The sequence below is a fragment of the Macrotis lagotis genome, chromosome 1, assembly GCF_037893015.1.
Source record: "Macrotis lagotis isolate mMagLag1 chromosome 1, bilby.v1.9.chrom.fasta, whole genome shotgun sequence".
NCBI classification, from domain to species: domain Eukaryota; kingdom Metazoa; phylum Chordata; class Mammalia; order Peramelemorphia; family Peramelidae; genus Macrotis; species Macrotis lagotis.
In genome coordinates, this window is record NC_133658.1 from 572,340,607 (window position 1) to 572,360,505 (window position 19,899).

General features: G+C 36.9%; 1 protein-coding gene across 1 annotated transcript in view; it reads left to right on the forward strand.

Moving 5' to 3' along the window:
* Window positions 1-19,899, forward strand: part of ARHGAP31 (Rho GTPase activating protein 31) — a 191,182-nt gene that overhangs the window by 102,828 nt on the left and 68,455 nt on the right. The window contains exons 2-3 of the mRNA XM_074214579.1: window positions 16,878-16,980; window positions 19,557-19,701. Coding sequence (XP_074070680.1) covers window positions 16,878-16,980; window positions 19,557-19,701 — 248 coding nt within the window. The remainder of the gene's footprint in view (window positions 1-16,877; window positions 16,981-19,556; window positions 19,702-19,899) is intronic.

Genomic DNA, 19,899 nt, shown 5'->3' on the forward strand with positions numbered 1-19,899 from the left:
CTATATTTAGTGTCTGGAGAAAGAATAATGATTCCAGTTATGCCACTAAATAGCTGAGGACACTGTCAAATGAAAGGGTTAGACTGTTTTTTTTTGGGCAAGGCAATAGGGTTAAGTGACTTGCCCAAGGTCACCCAGCTAGGTGTTGAGGTCATATACGAACTCAGGTTCTCTTGACTTCAGGGCCAGTGCTTTATGCACTGCATCACCTAGTTGCCCCTGACTAACAGTCTTTAATAAAGATACTTAAAGCCCTAATGTTTTAAGGACCAGTCTGCTTTCTATGATAAGTCTCTGATTTCTCATCTCTAAAATGGAGCCAATACTGCACTAAGAAAAACAATCTTAGAATGCTCTTTCTGTCTCTGCCTCTCTCCCTTCTTCTTTTCTCTCCCTGCCCACTTCTCTGCATATTCACATCTACACATGTGTGTATAGTATCCTGGCAAAAATAATGTGTGTGTATTATTATTATACAGTTTCACAACTTGATGAGTTCAAAAGTTTATGTATTATAAGGATGTTCCAAGGAGCAAGTTTATGGAGCCACCTTCAGGATCCACTTCAGTGAGAGCTAAAATAAAACTCATCTAGCATAAATAGTTTCTATCTCTTTAGTACCTCTGAGAGTTTGACCTTAAAGATAATAATTAGATTAAATATGTGTTAACCTTCAGAGTTTATCCTAATAAGATACAAATGTTAACCAGTAGAGTTTGGCCTTTAGAAAAAAGGAAAAACAGAATTAAGTTAACATACACATGTATTAATATTTCTCTATGCTTGCTGATTATATAGGAGTACATGGGAGGGTCTGACTAGTGAACCAAACCCCCCAAAGATACAGCACAGAACTGGGTCTTTATACATTCCTCCATCAGAAGGCAGAATCTGAAAAGCTACTTCTTTTTTTTGTTTGGTTTTGCAAGGTAATAGGGTTAAGTGGCTTGCCCAAGGTCACACAGCTAGGCATTAAGTGTCTGAGACCACACTTAAACTCCAGACCTCCTGACTCCAGGGTGGGTGCTCTATCTACTGTACCACCTAGTTGCCCCTGAAAAGCTACTTCTTTTTTTTTTATTAGGTTTTTGCAAGGCAAATGGGGTTAAGTGGCTTGCCCAAGGCCACACAGCTAGGTAATTATTAAGTCGGATTTGAGCTCAGGTACTCCTGACTCCAGGGCTGGTGTTCTATCCACTATGCCACCTAGCCACCCGAAAAGCTACTTCTTAAGCAAGAAAGGGAGTGACCTTCAATTTAGAATGGGGCTGGACATCAGACTTTAGGGGTTTTGAAAGGAGGGATGGCTCCCCCCAAACCCAGGATCTTTGTAACTTAATCAGTTATACCAAGACCTCCACAAATGTGAATCTTCCCCCTCCAGTGACCCTCAATGGGATTTAGAGGTGATCACTGTCTGGTGTGTGACTGACTGTCTGTCTGTCTGTCTGTCAGTCTTTCTTTCTCTCTCTCACTCCCTTTCTTCCTTCTATCCTTTCCTTTCCTTCCTCCCTCTCTCCCTTCTACTTCCCTCCTCTTCTTTTTTTCCTTTCTATCTCCATATATCTAATCTGATTGTTACTGTTTAAACACAATATCCAATAGAATTATTATATTTTTCTTTCACATTGTAGTTACCATATGCATTTTTATGCACCATTCTTTCCACTTCACTCAATTTAAGTAATGGATTGCTTAAATAAAAAGAAAGTGCTTATTTTCAAATGACCGCCTGGACAAAAAGCATTTCTTCGTGTGCATGGTACTTTCATTTTTTATGTAGGTAGGGCCTGCTAGAAAGTTTTCCTACTCTAGGCCTTGCTGGTGGTGACTGTTTTATCATTTAATCAAGCTCCACCAGGGAGAGAAAGAGAAAGAAGGGAAACTATATCTGTTCCTACTAAGTCTGGTTGCTCAGGCCACCCACTTGGATAGGCTACCACTTAAGCATAGAATTTGGTTGGGGAAAGAGTCAGGGTGTGGCTTTGATTAATATGCCTCCGGGTCTGTTTATTTGACATAATCTGGTTCTCTCAGTTTTCTTTTGGGGCCTATAGCTGAGACTGAGCATCTTATAGCATTTCCTCCTCAAGGAATAGGGACTTCAATGGGAGTAGTCTAGTGGGGTTCTAGTCTATGCCCAGACCTCATCAGCTTGCTTACCTCTTGCAATTTCCCCATTTAGAGAACTTGGGACACTTGCTTTTGGAAGATTAACGATAATATGTAAGGGGAGTGCCTTGGAGAAATTGTGAAGTAGGCATGAGCATTCTTTAATTTGGTCTGCTTGGCTAGCTATTACATGATTAGTGAAGACTTTATTGATTGACTGGCATCTTCAAAAAGACCTGAATCAGCTTTAGCCACCTCTTTGTTCTCATATCAGGGGAGATCAGCGACTCTTTGATGCTGACTAGTGAAAAAGCATGTGGTAAGGGGAGAGGAGCCTCACAACCTAGTGAATGACTGTCATAAGGATGTTTGAGAGACTGGGATCCAAGATGGACATTGTAGTCAGTGCAACCCTGAGCAAGAAAAAGCAATCTTATGAGTTACCTTCAGGGCCCTAGCAAAGATTCATCTGGCAGTGAAGATGCCTTTGGATGGGAACTGAGCTAAGACAACTCCTTCAGAGTTTGACTGGGTCTAGTGGAGAATATGTCCCAGAGGTATTATGGAAAACGTTGTGCTTTGTTTTGCTATGTTTTTGAAGTCACTATCCCTTTATAAAAACTGCTCAAAGGGGCAGCTAGGTGGTGCAGTGAATATAGCACTGGCCCTGGAGTTAGGACAACCTGAGTTCAAATTTGGCCTCGGACACTTAATAATTCCCTAGCTGAGTGACCTTGGGCAAGTCTCTTAACCCCATTGCCTTGCAAAAGAGAGAGAGAGAGAGAGAGAGAGAGAGAGAGAGAGAGAAACTGTCTAAATATTCAAATAGCGCTGAGGCATTGGACTATAAATGGGTCTGGTGGGACTTAAATTCCCATAGTTAGTAAAGGTTCAAATGGATGGCAGTAGAGAAAAGGGACATCTCATCCCTTCAGGTTTACTTCCCTGACTACCTGATGTATCAAATCTTGCTTCAGAAAAGAGGACTAGCTGTTATAGACATTGCCATCCACATCCAGTGGGGGAAAACAAAAATACAAAAAAAATTACAGAATGTGATTGGATACTATGTTCACTTTTTTAAAAATTCTATTATATTTTTCCTTCCTATGCCATGGCTTTCTTTCTTTTCCCTTAGTCCTATTCCTCATATATACAAAATGAGTAATATATAAACATGCTAAACACAAATATAAATGTACAACTTTTATCAGACTTTTTTGCGGCTGAGGGAAGTAGGGTGGGAAGGGAGAATGACAGAAAAATGTGCAACTTATACAAGCAAATGAATGTTGAAAATTTTTCATTATATGTAATTGGAAAAATAAAATAAATTATCAATCAGAAAAAAAGAAAAGAGGACCGGAACATACATGTTATGCCAATTTACATGTTTAAATGGATGATATAAATCTTAAGTTAGAAAACAATAAATATTAGTCTAATCACCTCCTCAACTTGTCTTATTTTTTGTGTTCTGCAATAACTTAGAGTACATTTATCTAGAATCCTATGCTTTTTCTTTTGATCTTCAAATAATATCGAGATGAAGAAAGCAAGTATTTTTGACCCCACTTTCTAGATTTTGTAAGTGCTGGAACTAGAACCTAGGCATGTCCTGACTTCTGTTCCATAGGATCATAATCAAGAATGTGTTGGAGCCAGCTTATACCTTGTCAGGAGAGCATAGTGTTAAATTTTCAGTATATCTTGAAAAATTGATAAACATTACACATCAGGGTTTAATTATTATTTTGTTGAATTCTAGAGTTAAGAAAATTATGAAGAAAATGTTAAAAATACAGATTTAATTTGAAAGCATATCATTTACAGAGATGCTTTTTGTTTTTTTTTTTGTTGTTGTTGTTGTTTGGGAGAGCTAACTTTTAAACATTTACTAGTACTTCCTGATCATAAACTTTTATCTGGAAAAATTCTAAAGATCATATAGTGCTTTTTAACATTAGAATACCAAGACTAAAAGAGATGAAGTGATTTACCCACATTAACAAAACTATCTAGAATTTAAGCTTGAACTAAGTTTATTTCTCATGATTCCAATGCTCATTTCTCATCATAATTCACTTCTCTTTCTTACTTTAATCTCCTAATTAATACATGTATTTGTCCATGGATGTACACAGTTTTATCTGGCTATATATATATGGATATAAATTTTAGGCTATTTCAGAATTAATTTCTTGCCACCTGACAGTTATCTGCTATATGAGCTTTAAAAAAACAGCAGGTTTCTTTACCAATCCTAAGATTATCACCCAGAAATTCCTGAGTAGGCCATTATTGTAGCCTAGGGAACTCTCAGCTCTGGAAAATTAATATAAATATATAATTGAATAATTGTTTAGACAGGTTTCATCAAAAGACCTCCTTCAGCCTCTTGCCTCTTATGCATTTTATGTTATACAGTAATAAAAATTATTCTAGACAGATTCTATAAGCTTCATCAGTCTACCAAAGGGGTTCATGACATAAAAGAGTTTAAGAAACTCTGTTCTACTGAACCAATAAGTTTGATCTTCAAGTACAGGACTCAGATGAAGCATGGAGAGGGCAGACAGGAAGGGCAAATTATGAGGGGAATTAATGATATCAAACTGCTTGTAATCCTATATGGGAAGATGATACTGATAAATTCACATGAACATTTATTAGGGCAGTTAGGAGCATATATAGACAAGGCACTGGAAGGAGTTGCATTTGAAGGTATAATGCATTAAAAAGATGAAGTTAATGGGCAAGAAAGGAATGTATTGGGAGAAAGGGAAAGAAAAGGTAGAATGGGGTAATTTTATGTAAAAGAAGCAAGAAACAGCTTTTGCATTTGAGTGGAAGAGGGGGAAGGTGATCAGAAGTGGCTCAGAGAAGAAATAACATACACACTCAACTGGGTATCGAAAACTATCTTACCCTAGAGGAAAATAGGAGAAGAAAGAGATGGGAGAAAGAGGACAGGGGGAGTGTGGGGTAGTGGGTGTAGGTGATAGAAGAGAGGGAAGATTGTGGGAGGGGGTAATCAGAAAGGACAGGGTGAAAGGAGAGAGAGAGAGAGAGAGAGAATAGTATAAATGGAAGTAGCGAGAAGGACGGAAGGAAATAAAGCTAGCAATAGTAATTGTGGGGAAAAAATATTGAAGCAGTTTCTCTAATGGAAAAGAATTATGGTAAAGAATCCTATCCATCCAAAAGAAAGAGTTGTTGTTGTCTTAATACAGACTGAATCATTCTTTTTATTTTTCTTGAGGTTTCTCTTTCTTTGTGGGGGAGGGGAGAGTATGTTTACTTTTACAACAACATAACTATTACAGTAATGTTTTAACCTATTCCAAGTAACTTGCTTTCTCAATGTGGGAAGTGAGGTGGGAGAAAGGGAGAGAATTTGGAACTCAAAGTTTTTTGGGAAGTAAATGTGGAAACTTGCTTTTACATGTAACTGGGGTAAAAAAAAATTTTAAGCCCCCCCCAATAAACTAAAACTAAAACCAGAGTTTTCACTATAAAAAAAAAAAAGAAATCCTGCTCTAAATTAAAGAGTTGTGAGGGAGAAACTTTTTTTTTCTTACCGTCAGACTTTAGGCATAGAAGAAATAGATCTCTTTGTAGGGCATTTGATTTGTAGGCCAAAAAAATTTGTAGGGCAAAGAATTCCCTGAACATAGTTATCTTCCATAACCCATTATGATCCCAGCTTCATGGAGGAAAACAGGTGAAATGGTGACATTGCAGTGGGCAGTAGGCAGAATTCTAAACCACCAATGAAATGCCTATCTTTGCAATGTACAACAATTGTACCCCTATCTGGTCCCTAAGGTAGGCTGAAGGCCTATGGGCATTGTATTAAGATACTCTCTGACTGACATTCTCATTTGTTTCAGCTCTTATATAATAGCCAGGAATTTTGGGATATATAATATATAATATATATATATACATATATTATATATATATAATTAGTCAAAATGCCAGTACTACTAATTCATTTGTCAGTAAGTAGTTCATATTAGTACAGAAGGTTTTATTTTATTTTATTTTTTAAATGGTTTTATTGATAAATTTTGATTTTATATAGTCTAAATTTCTTTCAGTATCCTTCTACCTCTCCCCTCCCAGAGAGTCATTCCATTTAACAAATAATTTTTTAAAAGAACAAAAAGGGAGGAAAACTGAACAAAAATCAATTAAAGTCAATCTTCAATTTTCTGGGCATGGTCTTTCCTAGAAAACTGTATCAAAGCCAAAAATTCAAATATTGATAACATTAAATCTATGGGAAATAGGAGGGTCAGGTTCCTTTCATCACCCAAAAATGTAATATTTTGCTAGAGATGACTGAAAATACACTTTTCTACATGTAATTATTTATTAACAAAACAGTAATTCTGATAATATGCACTTTTACTAACAATAAGATGAAATAAAATGCAGGGTAGAGAAGAATCAACAGAAGGAATTGGGAAGGGCACTAGGAATGAAGTCAAAAGAGCTCTAAAGTAAAAAAGGGAAAGGAAGAACTTGTCATCTCTAATCTCCCCTTATGCTCTGTGGTTGAACTGTTCCAGGATGAAAAGCATACATCTTGAGGTGGTTCTCCACCCCATCCCAGTGTGAACTTGTAACTCCTTTTTTTTAAAGGTTTTTTTTTTGTTGTAAGGCAATGGGATTAAGTGACTTGCCCAAAGGCTACACAGCTAGGTAATTATTAAGTGTCTGAGGCCAAATTTGAACTCAGGTACTCCTGACTCCAGTGCCGGTGCTCTATCCACTGTACCACCTAGCCGCCCCCAATTTGTAACTCCTGATGGCAGGTTCCAACTGTACAGTGTTCTACAGGCATAGATTATTCACCCCCTTTCCACTTCTGTAAAGAATAGGGAACTTGACTCTTCTAATATTTCTTCTTTGGTCCCATTCTTGTTCTTTACTGTTGATGTATAAAGATAGATCACAAAATCATTGCTCTGGAGCTGGAAGGGACTTCTGAGGTCAACTCTTTAATTTTTAAAGTTGAGTGAATTGGGGGCTTAAGGAAGTTAGATTTGTCAAAGATCACTTACATATCAAGTACCAAGGCAGGATTTGAACCTATTTACTATGATTCCTGAACCATGGTAATTATATACCAAATTAGCTATATTTCCCCCTCCATTTCTTCCTATAGTGTAGTAGAAAGAGTATTGCTGTGTGAACAAGAGTTTGGACTCTAAAAAGCACAGTATGTGTCCAGGGAAACATGAATAACTCCTTTTGGCTGGAGTATAAATCTAGGTAATTCCCTAATACCAGTCCACAAAAGTTTTCCTATCTCAAATTCTTACTTTTTCAAGTTTATGAACTTAAAATTTTTTTTTTACTATTTTTTTCCTCCTTTTTTGTTTTTTCTTTTGTACTCCACCCAAGGCCGAAAAAAAAGCAGGAGTGGTCTATGGCAGATAACTTAGATATTTTTACTTGTCTGATAGAGATTGAGGTAGGGAAAGACTGCCAAAATGTGGATGGGGAGGGGAAGGTGGAGAAGGGGAAGGTAGGTCTGGAAAGGTAGGTTGGTGCCAGACTGTGGAGAACCTTCAGGGCACATTAAAGTTCTTATCACTAGGCACTTCTGTTTAGTGGGCTCTTTGGTAGGTGAACTTTTATAAGTAGACCTGATTTTGCAACATGAAATTCTTGAATAACATAGCTACTGTTATTTCATTTATGAAAAAAAGGTAGACATGGACATGATTCTGGTTTTTTTGTATAAACACTGCCTCTCTATTAAAGAAAAAAATCTTTGTTTCAGGGTTTGTCATAGAAATTTAAAAAACTGAGGCAGAGCACTTCTATAGTTATTAGATATTTCAGAGCCTCATATGCCTGGCTGTAGATATTGTCCTATATCCAATTCAGTAGAAAATGACAACATGTGAAGATTTTAGGTTGAAAAAATGCAAGAGAATGAGGATAGTGGTGTGTGGCTGACCACAGACAAACTTCAGTTACCATATTTCCTATTTTGAATGGCTTCTTATTTATTTTGGGGGTGGTTCTTAATATAAATTTTTCTTTGACTTCCATTGACAACACAGATGAAGTAAATAAGTAAAATGAGTATGTAAAACTGAAGATACAATAAAAAATAAGACATTTTTATAAATGTTTATATTCATTAACCCTATACCCAAATGAAGGGCTAAATTGACTTTAATATGTTAGAGTCCCCCGTACAGTGGAAAGAGCAATCAGTCTGAAGTCAGAAGACTTGGATTCAAATACTACCTGGGTGATTTTGGGGAAATCACTTTATTTTGTTGGGCTCTGATTTCCTCATCTGTAAAATGAATAAATTGAGAGTCTAGATGGACTCTCAGGCCTCTTTCAACCCCAGAGCTATGGTCCCATGATTCCTTTACTTCCCCGATCTTTTAGAAGCAGGCAGGTGACACCTAGATCTGGGGCAGGAAGTCAGATCCTATCCTTTCTACTTGCTCTATCTCTGTTCAAGAAAAAAAAATTTTGTTTTTATTATACAAATTTCAAAAGATAAACATGATCCCTGGACAAGTCACTCTCAGCCTCTGTTTTCTCATCTGTAAAAAGGGGACAATACCTCTCAGGACTGTTATCAGTTTCAAAAGAGAACATTTGTAAAATGCTCTGCAAATCTTAAAGTACTATATAAATAAATGTTTGTTATTATCCTCATCATCATTGTTTTGCTACCTACTTTGTCATGTGTATCTCATGATTTTGTGGCTGTTACTGGTATCTTTAAATATGTGTAAATAGAGTCAAAATGTGCCTCACTCTTTTGGTTCCATTTTTTCCACTTAGCATCATGGCATGTCTTCCCATATTTCTTTGATTTCTTCATATTAATCATTTCTTATGGTAAAATATTATTGCAGTATGTTCATATACTCTTAAGTTATTAATAACAAATGGTTGATGGATACCTAGTTTGTTTCTCTTTTGTTTTTGTTTTTTGGTTGGTATTGTTTTTGTTGTTATCCCCTTTTTTACTTTTTTATATTTAATATTTATTCTCATTTTATACAAATAATTTTTTATACATTAATAAAATATTCTTGTTTAAGAGTAAAAAAAATACCACCTCCCCCCCAAAAAATATAGACTCAGTTGAGCAATAAAGTAAAGGGAAGAGGAAAAAAATTAAAATTAAAAAAATACTAATAATTGTAGGTATGGCCAGGTGGCATAATGGACCAAGCACCAGCCCTGGAGCCATGAGCACCCGAGCCCACATCCAGCCTGGTACCCAACAATCACCCAGGCGTGTGACATGCAAGCCATTCCAACCTCACTGCCCTGCAAAAACCAAAAAAAGGGAAAAAAAAGATCCAAAATAAAATAAAATAGTAATAATAGCAGAGGTGGCTGGGTGATGGACAGAGCACTGGCCCTTGAGCCAGGAGCACCCAGGTCCAAATCCGGCCTCAGACACCCAAAGATCACCCTGCTATGTGGCCCCAAGCAGGCCACCCAGCCCCATTTGCCCTGCCCCCCCAAAATAATAATAAAAAATGTGTTTTAGTCTTTGTTCTAACACCAAAAACTCTGTCGCGGATGGATCACATTCTTTATGATAAGTCCATTGCAAAAGTTACTTCCATATTTTTCCACCGCTGCCATTGCTGATCGCAACTCCCTCCTTTCTTATTTCTCCACTACCATGTACTATATTTTCTCTCTCCTTTCACTCTGACTCTGCTGTAGGGTAGCTGAGTGGTGCAGGAGACAGATCCCCGGCTCTGGGGCCAAGAGGCCCTGAGCCCCCATACCACCCCTTAGGCCCAGCATCCACCTGGCCCTATGGTCCCAGACAGGCCTTCCAATCCCAGTCCCTTGCAAGAAGTAAAAAAGAAAATGTGTTATATCTGACCACTCTTCCCCCATGGCCCATCCTCTCCTCCATCACTCACATCCCCCCCTTCCCCCTGTCCCCCTTCTCTCCTTCTTACTCCAGATGTCTGTACCCCATTGAGTATATATGCTGTTTCCTCTCCTAATCACCTCTGATGAGAGCAAAGGTTCCCTCATTCCCCCTTGCCTCCCCCCTTCCATATCATTGCAATAGCTCATTGTAATAAAAAAAATCTTATTATATGAAATATCTTGGCCTATTCCCCCCCTCTCCTTTTTCTTTCTCCCATTACATTTCCTTTTTTTCTATTGACTCTTTTACACCATATTTTATCTTCGAATTCAGCTTTCTCCTGTGTTTCAACTATAAAAGCTCCCTCTATCTGCTCTATTAACTGAGAAGATTCATATGAGTATTATCAGTATCATTTTTCCATGCAGGAATACATGTAGTTCATCATCATTAAGTCCCTCCTATTTTCCCCCTTTCCTCCAATCTCTATGCTTCACTCAAGTCCTGTATCTGAAGATCAAACCTTCTGTTCAGCTCTGGCCATTACAACAGGAACATTTGAAATTCCCCTGGTTCATTGAAAGTCCATCTTTTTCCCTGGAAGAGGACATTCAGCCTTGCTGGGTAGTTGATTCTCGGTTGCATTCTAAGCTCTTTCGCCTTCCGGAATATTATATTCCAAGCCCTATGAGCTTCCAGTGTAGTTGCTGCTAAGTCCTATGTGATCCCGACTGCAGCTCCACGATATTTGAACTGTGTCCTTCTGGCTGCTTGTAATATTTTCTCTTTGACTTGGGAGTTCTGGAACTTGGCTATAATATTCCTAGGGGTTGGTTTTTTGGGATCTCTTTCTTGGGGGGCATCTGTGGATTCTCTTCATTTCTATTTTGCCCTCTGCTTCCAGGATATCAGGGCAATTTTCCTGTAGTAATTCTTTGAAAATGATGTCAAGGCTCTTTTCCTGATCATGACTTTCAGGTATTCCAATAATTTTTAAATTATCTTTTCTAAATCTGTTTTCCATATCAGTTGTTTTTTTCAATGAGATGTTTCACATTTTCTTCTAATTTTTCATTCTTTTGGAGTCCTGATTTCTGGTAAATTCATCAGTCTCCCTGTTCTATTCTTTGTCTGAAGGATTTGTTCTCCTCAGAGAGTTTTCTTATCTCTTTTTCCATCTGGCCAATTTTGCTTTTTAAAGCATTCTTCACCTCAATAACTTTTTGAACTGTTTTATCCATTTGACCTAAGCTGGTTTTTAACATACTGTTTTCTTCAGCATTTTTTGGATTTCCTTGACTAAGCTGCTGACTTCATTTTCATGTTTTTCCTGCGTCTCTCTCCTTTCTTTTCCCAGTTTTTCTTCTAACTCCCTCATTTGATTTTCAAAGTCTTTTTTGAGCTCTGTCATAGCATGAGCCCAATTTCTGTTTTTCTTGGAGTCTTTAGATGCAGGAGCTTGTGCTTCCTCATCTTCAGACTGAGTGTTTTGATCCTTCTTGGGTTTACAGGCAAAATATTTCTCAATGGTGTTCCTCTTGTTTCTCTGCTTGCTCATTTTACCAGCCTTAGCCTGTTTTGGGAGTGTTTCCTGAGCTTTTGGGGACACTCCCACAAGGATCTCAGTGTGTGAGGCCCCTCTGAATGTCAGGTCTCTCATCTGTGCAAGGAAGGGCTTGACTGAATAATCTTTAACATCTCTTCCAGATAGAAATTATATGAAGAGGAAGGGGATGTGGTGGGATGGATAAGGTGCAATAAGCTCACAATACTAAGAACAGATACTTTCAGAGAAGGAAAAGCAGCTGTCCCAGGAAGAACAGTTTGTCCCACTTGAGGGCTCAAAGAGAATGAATATAGTTCTGGGCCTCTTCTGCCACAAACCACAGGAGGGATGCTGAATTTAGGAGTTCTCAAATATAGGTATAGATTTATCTGTGGATTAAGTTGCACTCTATCAGAGTTTTTTTTTTGGCATAAGAAAAAAATGTCTAAGCCCAAAACAATCGATTATTTTACATCAAGTACTCTTAGATAAAACAAAATTCCAGTACAACAAAATAACATGGAATGTTCAGTAGAGTGTTTTGTAATAGGATTCTCCTTGGAATCTAAACTTTGGCTTTATTTTACTACAGATAGCCCTTATGTCAGAAACTCTCACTATAGCCTGAAAGCAGGTTTAATTTGAGGGATTTCATTCCCTTCTCTTGGTTCATAAGCCTTTGCCCACAAAATCTGGGAAAGTTACCAACTTGTACCACATCTATGTACTTAAAAGCATACAGTTTACCATAATACTGAATTTACCATGACACAAAAGGAGTCAATACATTTTTGTTGTTTTTCCAACAAAATAAACATTTAAAAACAACATCCAGGTTGCATTCTAAGCTGCATGCAATAATTTTTTGTTAAAATGAGTGTCCCCAAAATGGTTTTGATACTATAGGCATTCAACAATAGGGGTGCTAGAATTTGGGTGCCTATGCTGGGTACAGTGAAAGGGATAACATGAGAGGGCTTGAATTCAAATCCTGTTTCTTGCATTTACTGAGTGTGATATTGGGCAAGTCACTTAATTTCCCTCTTTCTTACTTTCCTCATCTATATGAAATAGTTTCAGTGTTCTCTGAAGAGTCTTAAGGTTCCAACTCTGATCCTCCTATCATGTTCCTCCTCAGTCCCTCCTTTTCCCTTTTCTAATTCTAACATAAAAAAAAAAATCCCTGGGCAGCAAAATGAGAATTTAGAGAGTTTTCTCAAACTTTGGAATTGCTCAAGTATCAGCAGACATTATTGCTGTTGAGCAGTGAGGAGAAGGGCCATGAGGAAACTTCCTGGTGGGACCAGACATCCCCACATCTTACCATAACCATATTCAAAGAGCATTCTAGTTTACTTTTGCTGATCTGAATTTTGATCAGAAATCAAAAATAAAATCTGATACCAAAAATCAGAATGGGCAGCCACAAACTTTAAAATAATTCAACCCAATTATAGTGCAATCTAATCAGGAACTGTGCATTCTTTTTTTAAGACAGGAAGAAGGGGGGGGGTCGGGAAATGACACAGAGCCTAGGACCAATCCTCCTGGAATACACTTTGTTTAGCATACACCCTCATCCCCAAGTTGATGTTGATTGTTATGATTGAGGTCAACCTTTTGAACACCCACCCACTTAATATGGTTGTAGATAGGGAGATGTTGGTGTTTTTTTTCCCTTACAGAAAATTGTATGTTTCTCCTAATTTGAATTTGATCCTTGGTACTATAATCTAAAAAACTGGAGGGAATTTGAGTCAAAACTCTTAACAGGCACTTTTGTGTTCCTTTTCAGGTGTTAGTTTAGACTCTGTCAGGAAAGGCAATATTGTAAATCATATTTCATTTGTACAGGATTTAAGTATTGCCTTTCCCCCTTGGTGTGCCCTGAACAAAGAGATCTGGAGAGCTGGTAACCTTCCTAAGACAGAGGAAAGAATTGTCTCCCTTGGTTGTTTAAATATTTCCTGCTATTTAAACATAAATGGGTACAAGAGTTCCAGTAGCTTATGTACTAAAGCCAAAGTGAATTCAAGGTCAATATGTATCTAGGGAGTGTGTTTTCCTGCTTCTTTTTAAATGAGCTGAACACTAGTTGATAATAATGGTGGCTGATGATAGTCTTTTTTCTAAGCACAAATATAGTATGTCATCATCATGATAATGGTTTTTAATGTGTATTACTAATTTTATATGACCACTTCTTAGGGGTTGGGGGATAGAATGGGGCTAAAATAGTAGTTCTAAGGCCTGGTTGAGTCTTAAGTTGTTTTTTCTGATGTGATATGCTCCTGGGTTCCTTGGAATCTTGAGAATACTTTGGATAGCACTCAAAATATAATTCACGTATTACTGCACTGACTCATATCAAAATATCCCAAGGGCTATTCAGTGAGTGGTAGAGCCAAAAATCAAATAATCCCAGAATTAGAAGGACCATAGAGGTCATGGAGTCCATACCTTAATAATTGAATTGATTCAGGCATCCCTGGTCCCACTTCAAAAGTGAACTAGGTAGCATAGGAGTAAAAATCTGGAATCAGTAGGCCCTGAATTCAAATCCAGTCTTAATCCCTGATTGTCTGCCCCCCCCCCCCCCCCCCGGACTATTATAGGCATAAGTGGGAAAAAGATCAGCTAGGGAGAAAGTGTCTTTAGAATTTACAAGCATTTCCAGTGAGTGATTCAAATACCATAACTCAAAATTAATACACAGGATATTGGCCCAATTAATTACTCTAGATATGGTTTGAGCACCACTTCCATGTTAGCATATCTAACAATATATCCACTATCTGTGGCTGATAGAAAATCTTGTACCTTGCATCTGTTTTAATATCTGAGAGAATAATTGGACTTTGGAAGTATCTTAGAAAGACCTGATGATTGTTTACATATTTGATTAGGCAGGTTCATAGAATATTACAACAGGAAGGTTCTTTATCTACTTTCATCCTTTTTTTTTCTAGTTGAAGAAACTGAGGTCCAGAAAAAGTAAAGTGATTTACCTCAGAAAATAGAGCTAAATACTGATAAGTTGAAAACAAAACTAGTGTTATGCTAATGTTTAGCAATTACTTTTTAATTAATTCAATATGCATTTAAATTTAAAATGCATTATTCTAGGGGGAAGCTAGGTGGCACAGTGGATAGAGCACCGGCCCTGGAGTCAGGTGGACCTCAGTTCAAATATGGCCTCAGACACTTAATAATTACCTAGCTGTGTGACCTTGGGCAAGTTACCTAACCCCATTGCCTAGTCCCCCTAAAAAATAAATGCATTATTCTTCTAAACTGGTAGTGTCAAATACTTAGGAATGTTGGTTGAACTATATTAAAATGTAATTAGGAAATATTTTTATTTATTTTGTTAGATGTTTCCTATTAGCATTTTAATATGGTTCAATCAACACTCCTGAGGGTTATTGATGTTATTGTCTGGTTATGTCCAACTCTTTATGACCCCCCCCCTTTTTTTGGCAGAGATACTGGAATGGTTTGCCATTTTCTTCTCCAGCACATTTGACAAATAAGGAAACTGAGGCCACCAGGATTAAATAACTTGCCCAGGGTTACACAGCTAGTGTCAAGAGGTAGGATTTGAATTCAGGTCTTCCTGATTCAGGTGCTCTATTCACTGAGCCACCTAAGTTTTACAAAATGTAGATAATATAAATTTGTATTTTTTTTTTAGTTTATACAGTCCTCAGGGATATATTCGTGTGAGTGGCTCCATTTCCATTTGAGTTTGACACCATTGGTCTAAACAATTAACAAAACAGAACTTAATCCCAGATTTGTAATTTGCTGATTTCTGAGGCATCAATGTCTCTGAAAATCTTGCAGTTGGTGGACTTCAACATAACCTAACTAGAACCTAGTTTTCCAATCCATTGTTTATACTGCTATGCCATATGTCTTTTAATAAGGCAGAGTATTTTTGGACATGGAATATGACTAGTGTGGATAGTTTAAGGACCTAAAATTGAAAATATAAGCTATGAAGTGTAGAGCAGAAAGGGAATGCAAAGGAAAAAAGTATTTCTAGAGTGCTTACCGTATTCTCTCTTTAATCCTACAGTATCTAAAAGAGGACTGAACTTACTAGTCAGAACACTTGAATTCAAATACTAAGTCTTCTGCTGATGAGTTCTTTGACTTTGGATGAGTCATTTAAATTAGTCAAATTAACTTTGTATCTTCATCTATGAAATGGGGATAATAATAATATGTGCCCTACTCTACCTTACAGAGTAGAATTGCAAAAGTCTAATAAACTAATGTCCCTAAAGTGCTTTGTAATGATAATGGAAGGCATGTGCTGAAGCCAGCTAGAACAAGCAGGGAGACTATTTGCACCCTGGAAATCAGTCAGCACTACAAACAAGGCTTGATTTATTGTTTTGTTGATTGTCTAAAGAAAGTGATTGAGAAAACATTAACAGTACAAGATTAAATTTAAACATTTCATGTATATATTCCCCTTCTCACCAGAAAGCTGATTGTTAAACACTTACCAGCACACTCCTGGAAAGTACTATAAAAATTGGATAGAGAAGCAGCTTCAGCCCTCCCCAAGGCTACAGTTGCCATCATCCTAAACAGGGAAACCGGTGATGAAACTTTCTGAGCAATCTCCCATCTTCTGCTCTTGAGTCAGCTAGATTAAGGTCCAATAATGTACATTCTCCAAGTACAGAGAGAAGAGCTGTTATGCCAAGACAAATCAGTCTGTTGCCTGTCCTAAGATAGTGGAACAAGAGGGAAGTCACATGTCATTTCTGTCACTTTGGTCAATAAAGATAACTGATTCAGATTTGCCACCTTCTTTCTTCTTTCAAATCACTTATCTTTTCTCCTGGACACATACACACACAAACAGAGTTACCATTTGAGCACTGTCAGATCATGAGACTGACAAATGATCATTTTTCAAACAGTGAAATATGTTCTAGAAGTTTTGTTTGCCTTTTTCTTCAAATAGCACTTTTGAAACCCATATAAAAATCATGAAAGCCATAACCTAAATTATTGATGGTTTATAATGATTACTTTTAATGCTTACTTATTTTAAAGGAGGGCCTGGATTTTTAAAAGGTATTTGTTGAGCGGCTAGGTTGTGCAGTGGATAGAGCACCAGCCATGGAGTCAGGAGTACCTGAGTTCAAATTTGGCCTCAGATCACTTAATAATTGCCTAGCTATGTGACCCTGGGCAAGTCACTTAACCCCATTGCCCTACCAAAAAAAAAACCCAACTAAAAAGGTATTTGTAAAGGTCTATAAAACTTATATCTAATGTATTTCTTTTTTTTTCCCCTTTATGTAGTCCCTTATGTACTGAGGAGCTGTGCAGAGTTTATTGAGACTCATGGCATTGTGGATGGAATCTATCGACTTTCAGGAGTAACATCAAACATCCAAAAACTGAGGTATTCCAGTCTTGCTAACCCTATTTATTGGCCAGAACTGATTCTTCCCAAACTGATGAGTGCATTCAGGTCCTCTTGGGATGGGAAATTAGGGTGCTTTCACTAAGGAGTTTCTATATCAAATCTAATCTCCAAATAAAATTACTAGGGGATTTTATTCTACTTCTCTAGATCCCTGATGGGTACACTTGATTTCAGCAAAATTTACTAATGGGAAAGACAATATTTTTCCCAATCACACTTATTCTTATTTTTTATGGAACATTAACACTTATTCTTATTTCTCTAGGAAATTCCATTATTGAATTGTGCTAAGTCCTTGAAATTGTGCTAAATTCAAATAGCTATAAAATGTCTGTAAGTCTTGCCCTAGTTTTAAAGCTCTCACCTATGATGATGGAACCTATATAAAAGATAGATATAGATTTCATTTTTAGAAGAGCCATCCTATACATTTTAAATCAAACTTCTTTATTTATTTATCATAACAGTAATTAATGGTTTGGCTCTTTTATTTAAGTCTAATCAAAATAGATACATGTCAAATTATTGATTCTGAGTCATATTAGTGATGAGTATGACTATAACAACAGTTTTATCTATTTTCAAAATTGTTTTTTGGTCATAAAGATATGCTCATTTTAATTAAAAATGTGTTTTTATATTTTTAGGCTCTTTTAACCACAAATAAAAGAATTACCAACTCAAAATTAGAGATTTTTTTCACAAGACTAATATGAAAAAATATATATATGAATTATTCAGATAATTAATCATCTATCTACTTAATCATAAACTATAAAAAGGGCAAGCTTTCTTTTTTTAATTTCCCAAATGATTTATTTCTTTAAAAGAAAATAGTCAAAGAATTTTTTTTATAGAAGACGTTGCTATTAAATGTAGGATTATTGCCTCCCAAGACTCTGTATTCAGGACTTGAGATTTGCATTAGACTACTGCTTTGACTTTTTCCAAAAATTCATCAGCAATCATGTATTTTCTTGATGCTCATGTCATAACCAGTTCTTCAGCAGTTAGGGATTGACCTTGTACTGAGTACTAAGATTATTGGCAAGAAAATGAATTGACAAGAATGTTGGCAAGAAAATCTAGTTGCTTGTTCCATTCATTTTTTTTTAAAATGCCTATAAATTAAATTGGTCATTGCATTTTTCTCCTTTCAAGTTCCTATATACTTCCTTCCAAATTTCAATATTAAAATTTCACAGCATTTTGTTCAAGGTTAATGGAAATAGACCTCAAGGATAGTCAGCATCCCTTGGGTATTTAAACCAATCTTAAGAATATTACTTGGGTCAGTTTTATCTATTTTGTAAGAAAACCTAGCCTTGATTATCTTTTTGAAAACTCAAAGATTTTATCATATAATTTGGAATTTAATGTCTAGTCATATGCCATTTTGAGACAATATAACTTGTTTTAGAGATAGTTCATGAATTTGTCAGAATAAAGTGTAGAAGATATTGAAGGTCCATTCTTCTCCAGTAACCAGAGTTCCTCTCTAGATTCTAAGGTAGAAGATTCTGGGGTGCAGAGTGTCATAGGGGCCAGTTTCAAAGCCAGGAAGACCTGTGTTCTGGACACATACTGATTTTGAGCCCTGGTCAGTCTTAACCTTTTTAATGTTCTAGGGAGCTCTCAAAAGGTATAAGTGGAAGAAAAGGTACTGAACTTGTAATGGACAAGCAAGGTTTCTTTTCTGCTCCCTTTACTCATGGTTCGGATCCTATCACTTTAATCATCAGAATTGCTTAACTTAATTCTCAGGTTGAATTTATGTTGTCATAATGCTATTGATAGTAATATATGTAAATAAGATAAAAAGAAACAGATCTAATTCATCCTATTTTCTCTTTCTCCCCTCTACTTCCTTTCTACTCTTTCTTTCCTCTTTTATTTCTCCTTCCCCTCCTTCTTCCTTTCTCCTCCTCATTCCTCTCCCTCTCCCTCTCCTCTTCCTTTTTCCTTTTCCTTTTCTCCTCCTCTTCCATCTCCTCCTTTTTCTTTCTCTTTCTCCCTTCATGTCTCCTCTTTTTCCCTCCACTCACCTTCTTTCATCTCCTTTCTTTTCTCTTTCCTCTCCCTCCCTCTTCCTCTTTCTTTCCCCTCTTCCCTCCCTTTCTCTCTCTCTCTCTCTCTCTCTCTCTCTCTCTCTCCCCCCCCCATCTCTTTCTCTCTCCCTCTAGAACTTATTTGGAATACATTATTAAAAACTAAGTTTTCAATATTCATGCTAGCCAAATTGTTTTCACCCTACCACTTATACCTGAGAGATTAGAGATAGAATGCTCTATGGAAAACTCCTTACTAAAAGATTGGTATGTCTTTCAAACAACTGAAACAGTTTTGGAGAAGTATAGAACTAAATCAAGAGTTTTCCCTGCAACCTTTCCCTTAAAATTTTGCTTAGAATAGAGGATCTTGGGGGTGAGACCAAGATTGAAAGTACAGTTAAATCAGACATTTCAGGTTAGCTATACTTTTATTCTGTCTGCCCCTGATAGATTCAATTTGCCTTCTTCAATATTGTTATGTCTCTGTCTGTGTTGTTTCAGGCAGGAGTTTGGCTCAGATCAATGTCCAGATCTGACAAGGGAAGTTTACCTTCAGGACATTCACTGTGTGGGCTCCCTTTGTAAGCTGTACTTTAGGGAGTTGCCCAACCCTCTCCTCACTTATGAGCTCTACGAGAAATTCACGGTGAGCTTTACTTCTTCATTTCCAGGGAGATGGGTGGGTAGTGTTCATGGGTATTTGGAGGAAGAAGTGACAGCTCTCTTCTCCTTTTTTTGAACTCAGGCAGTAGGTTGCTTTTTGTGAAGTGGGAAGAAATGCTTCACTGTTCCAATCTCATAGCTAGTGACTAATTATTATCATTATTGTCAATCCTTAAAAATA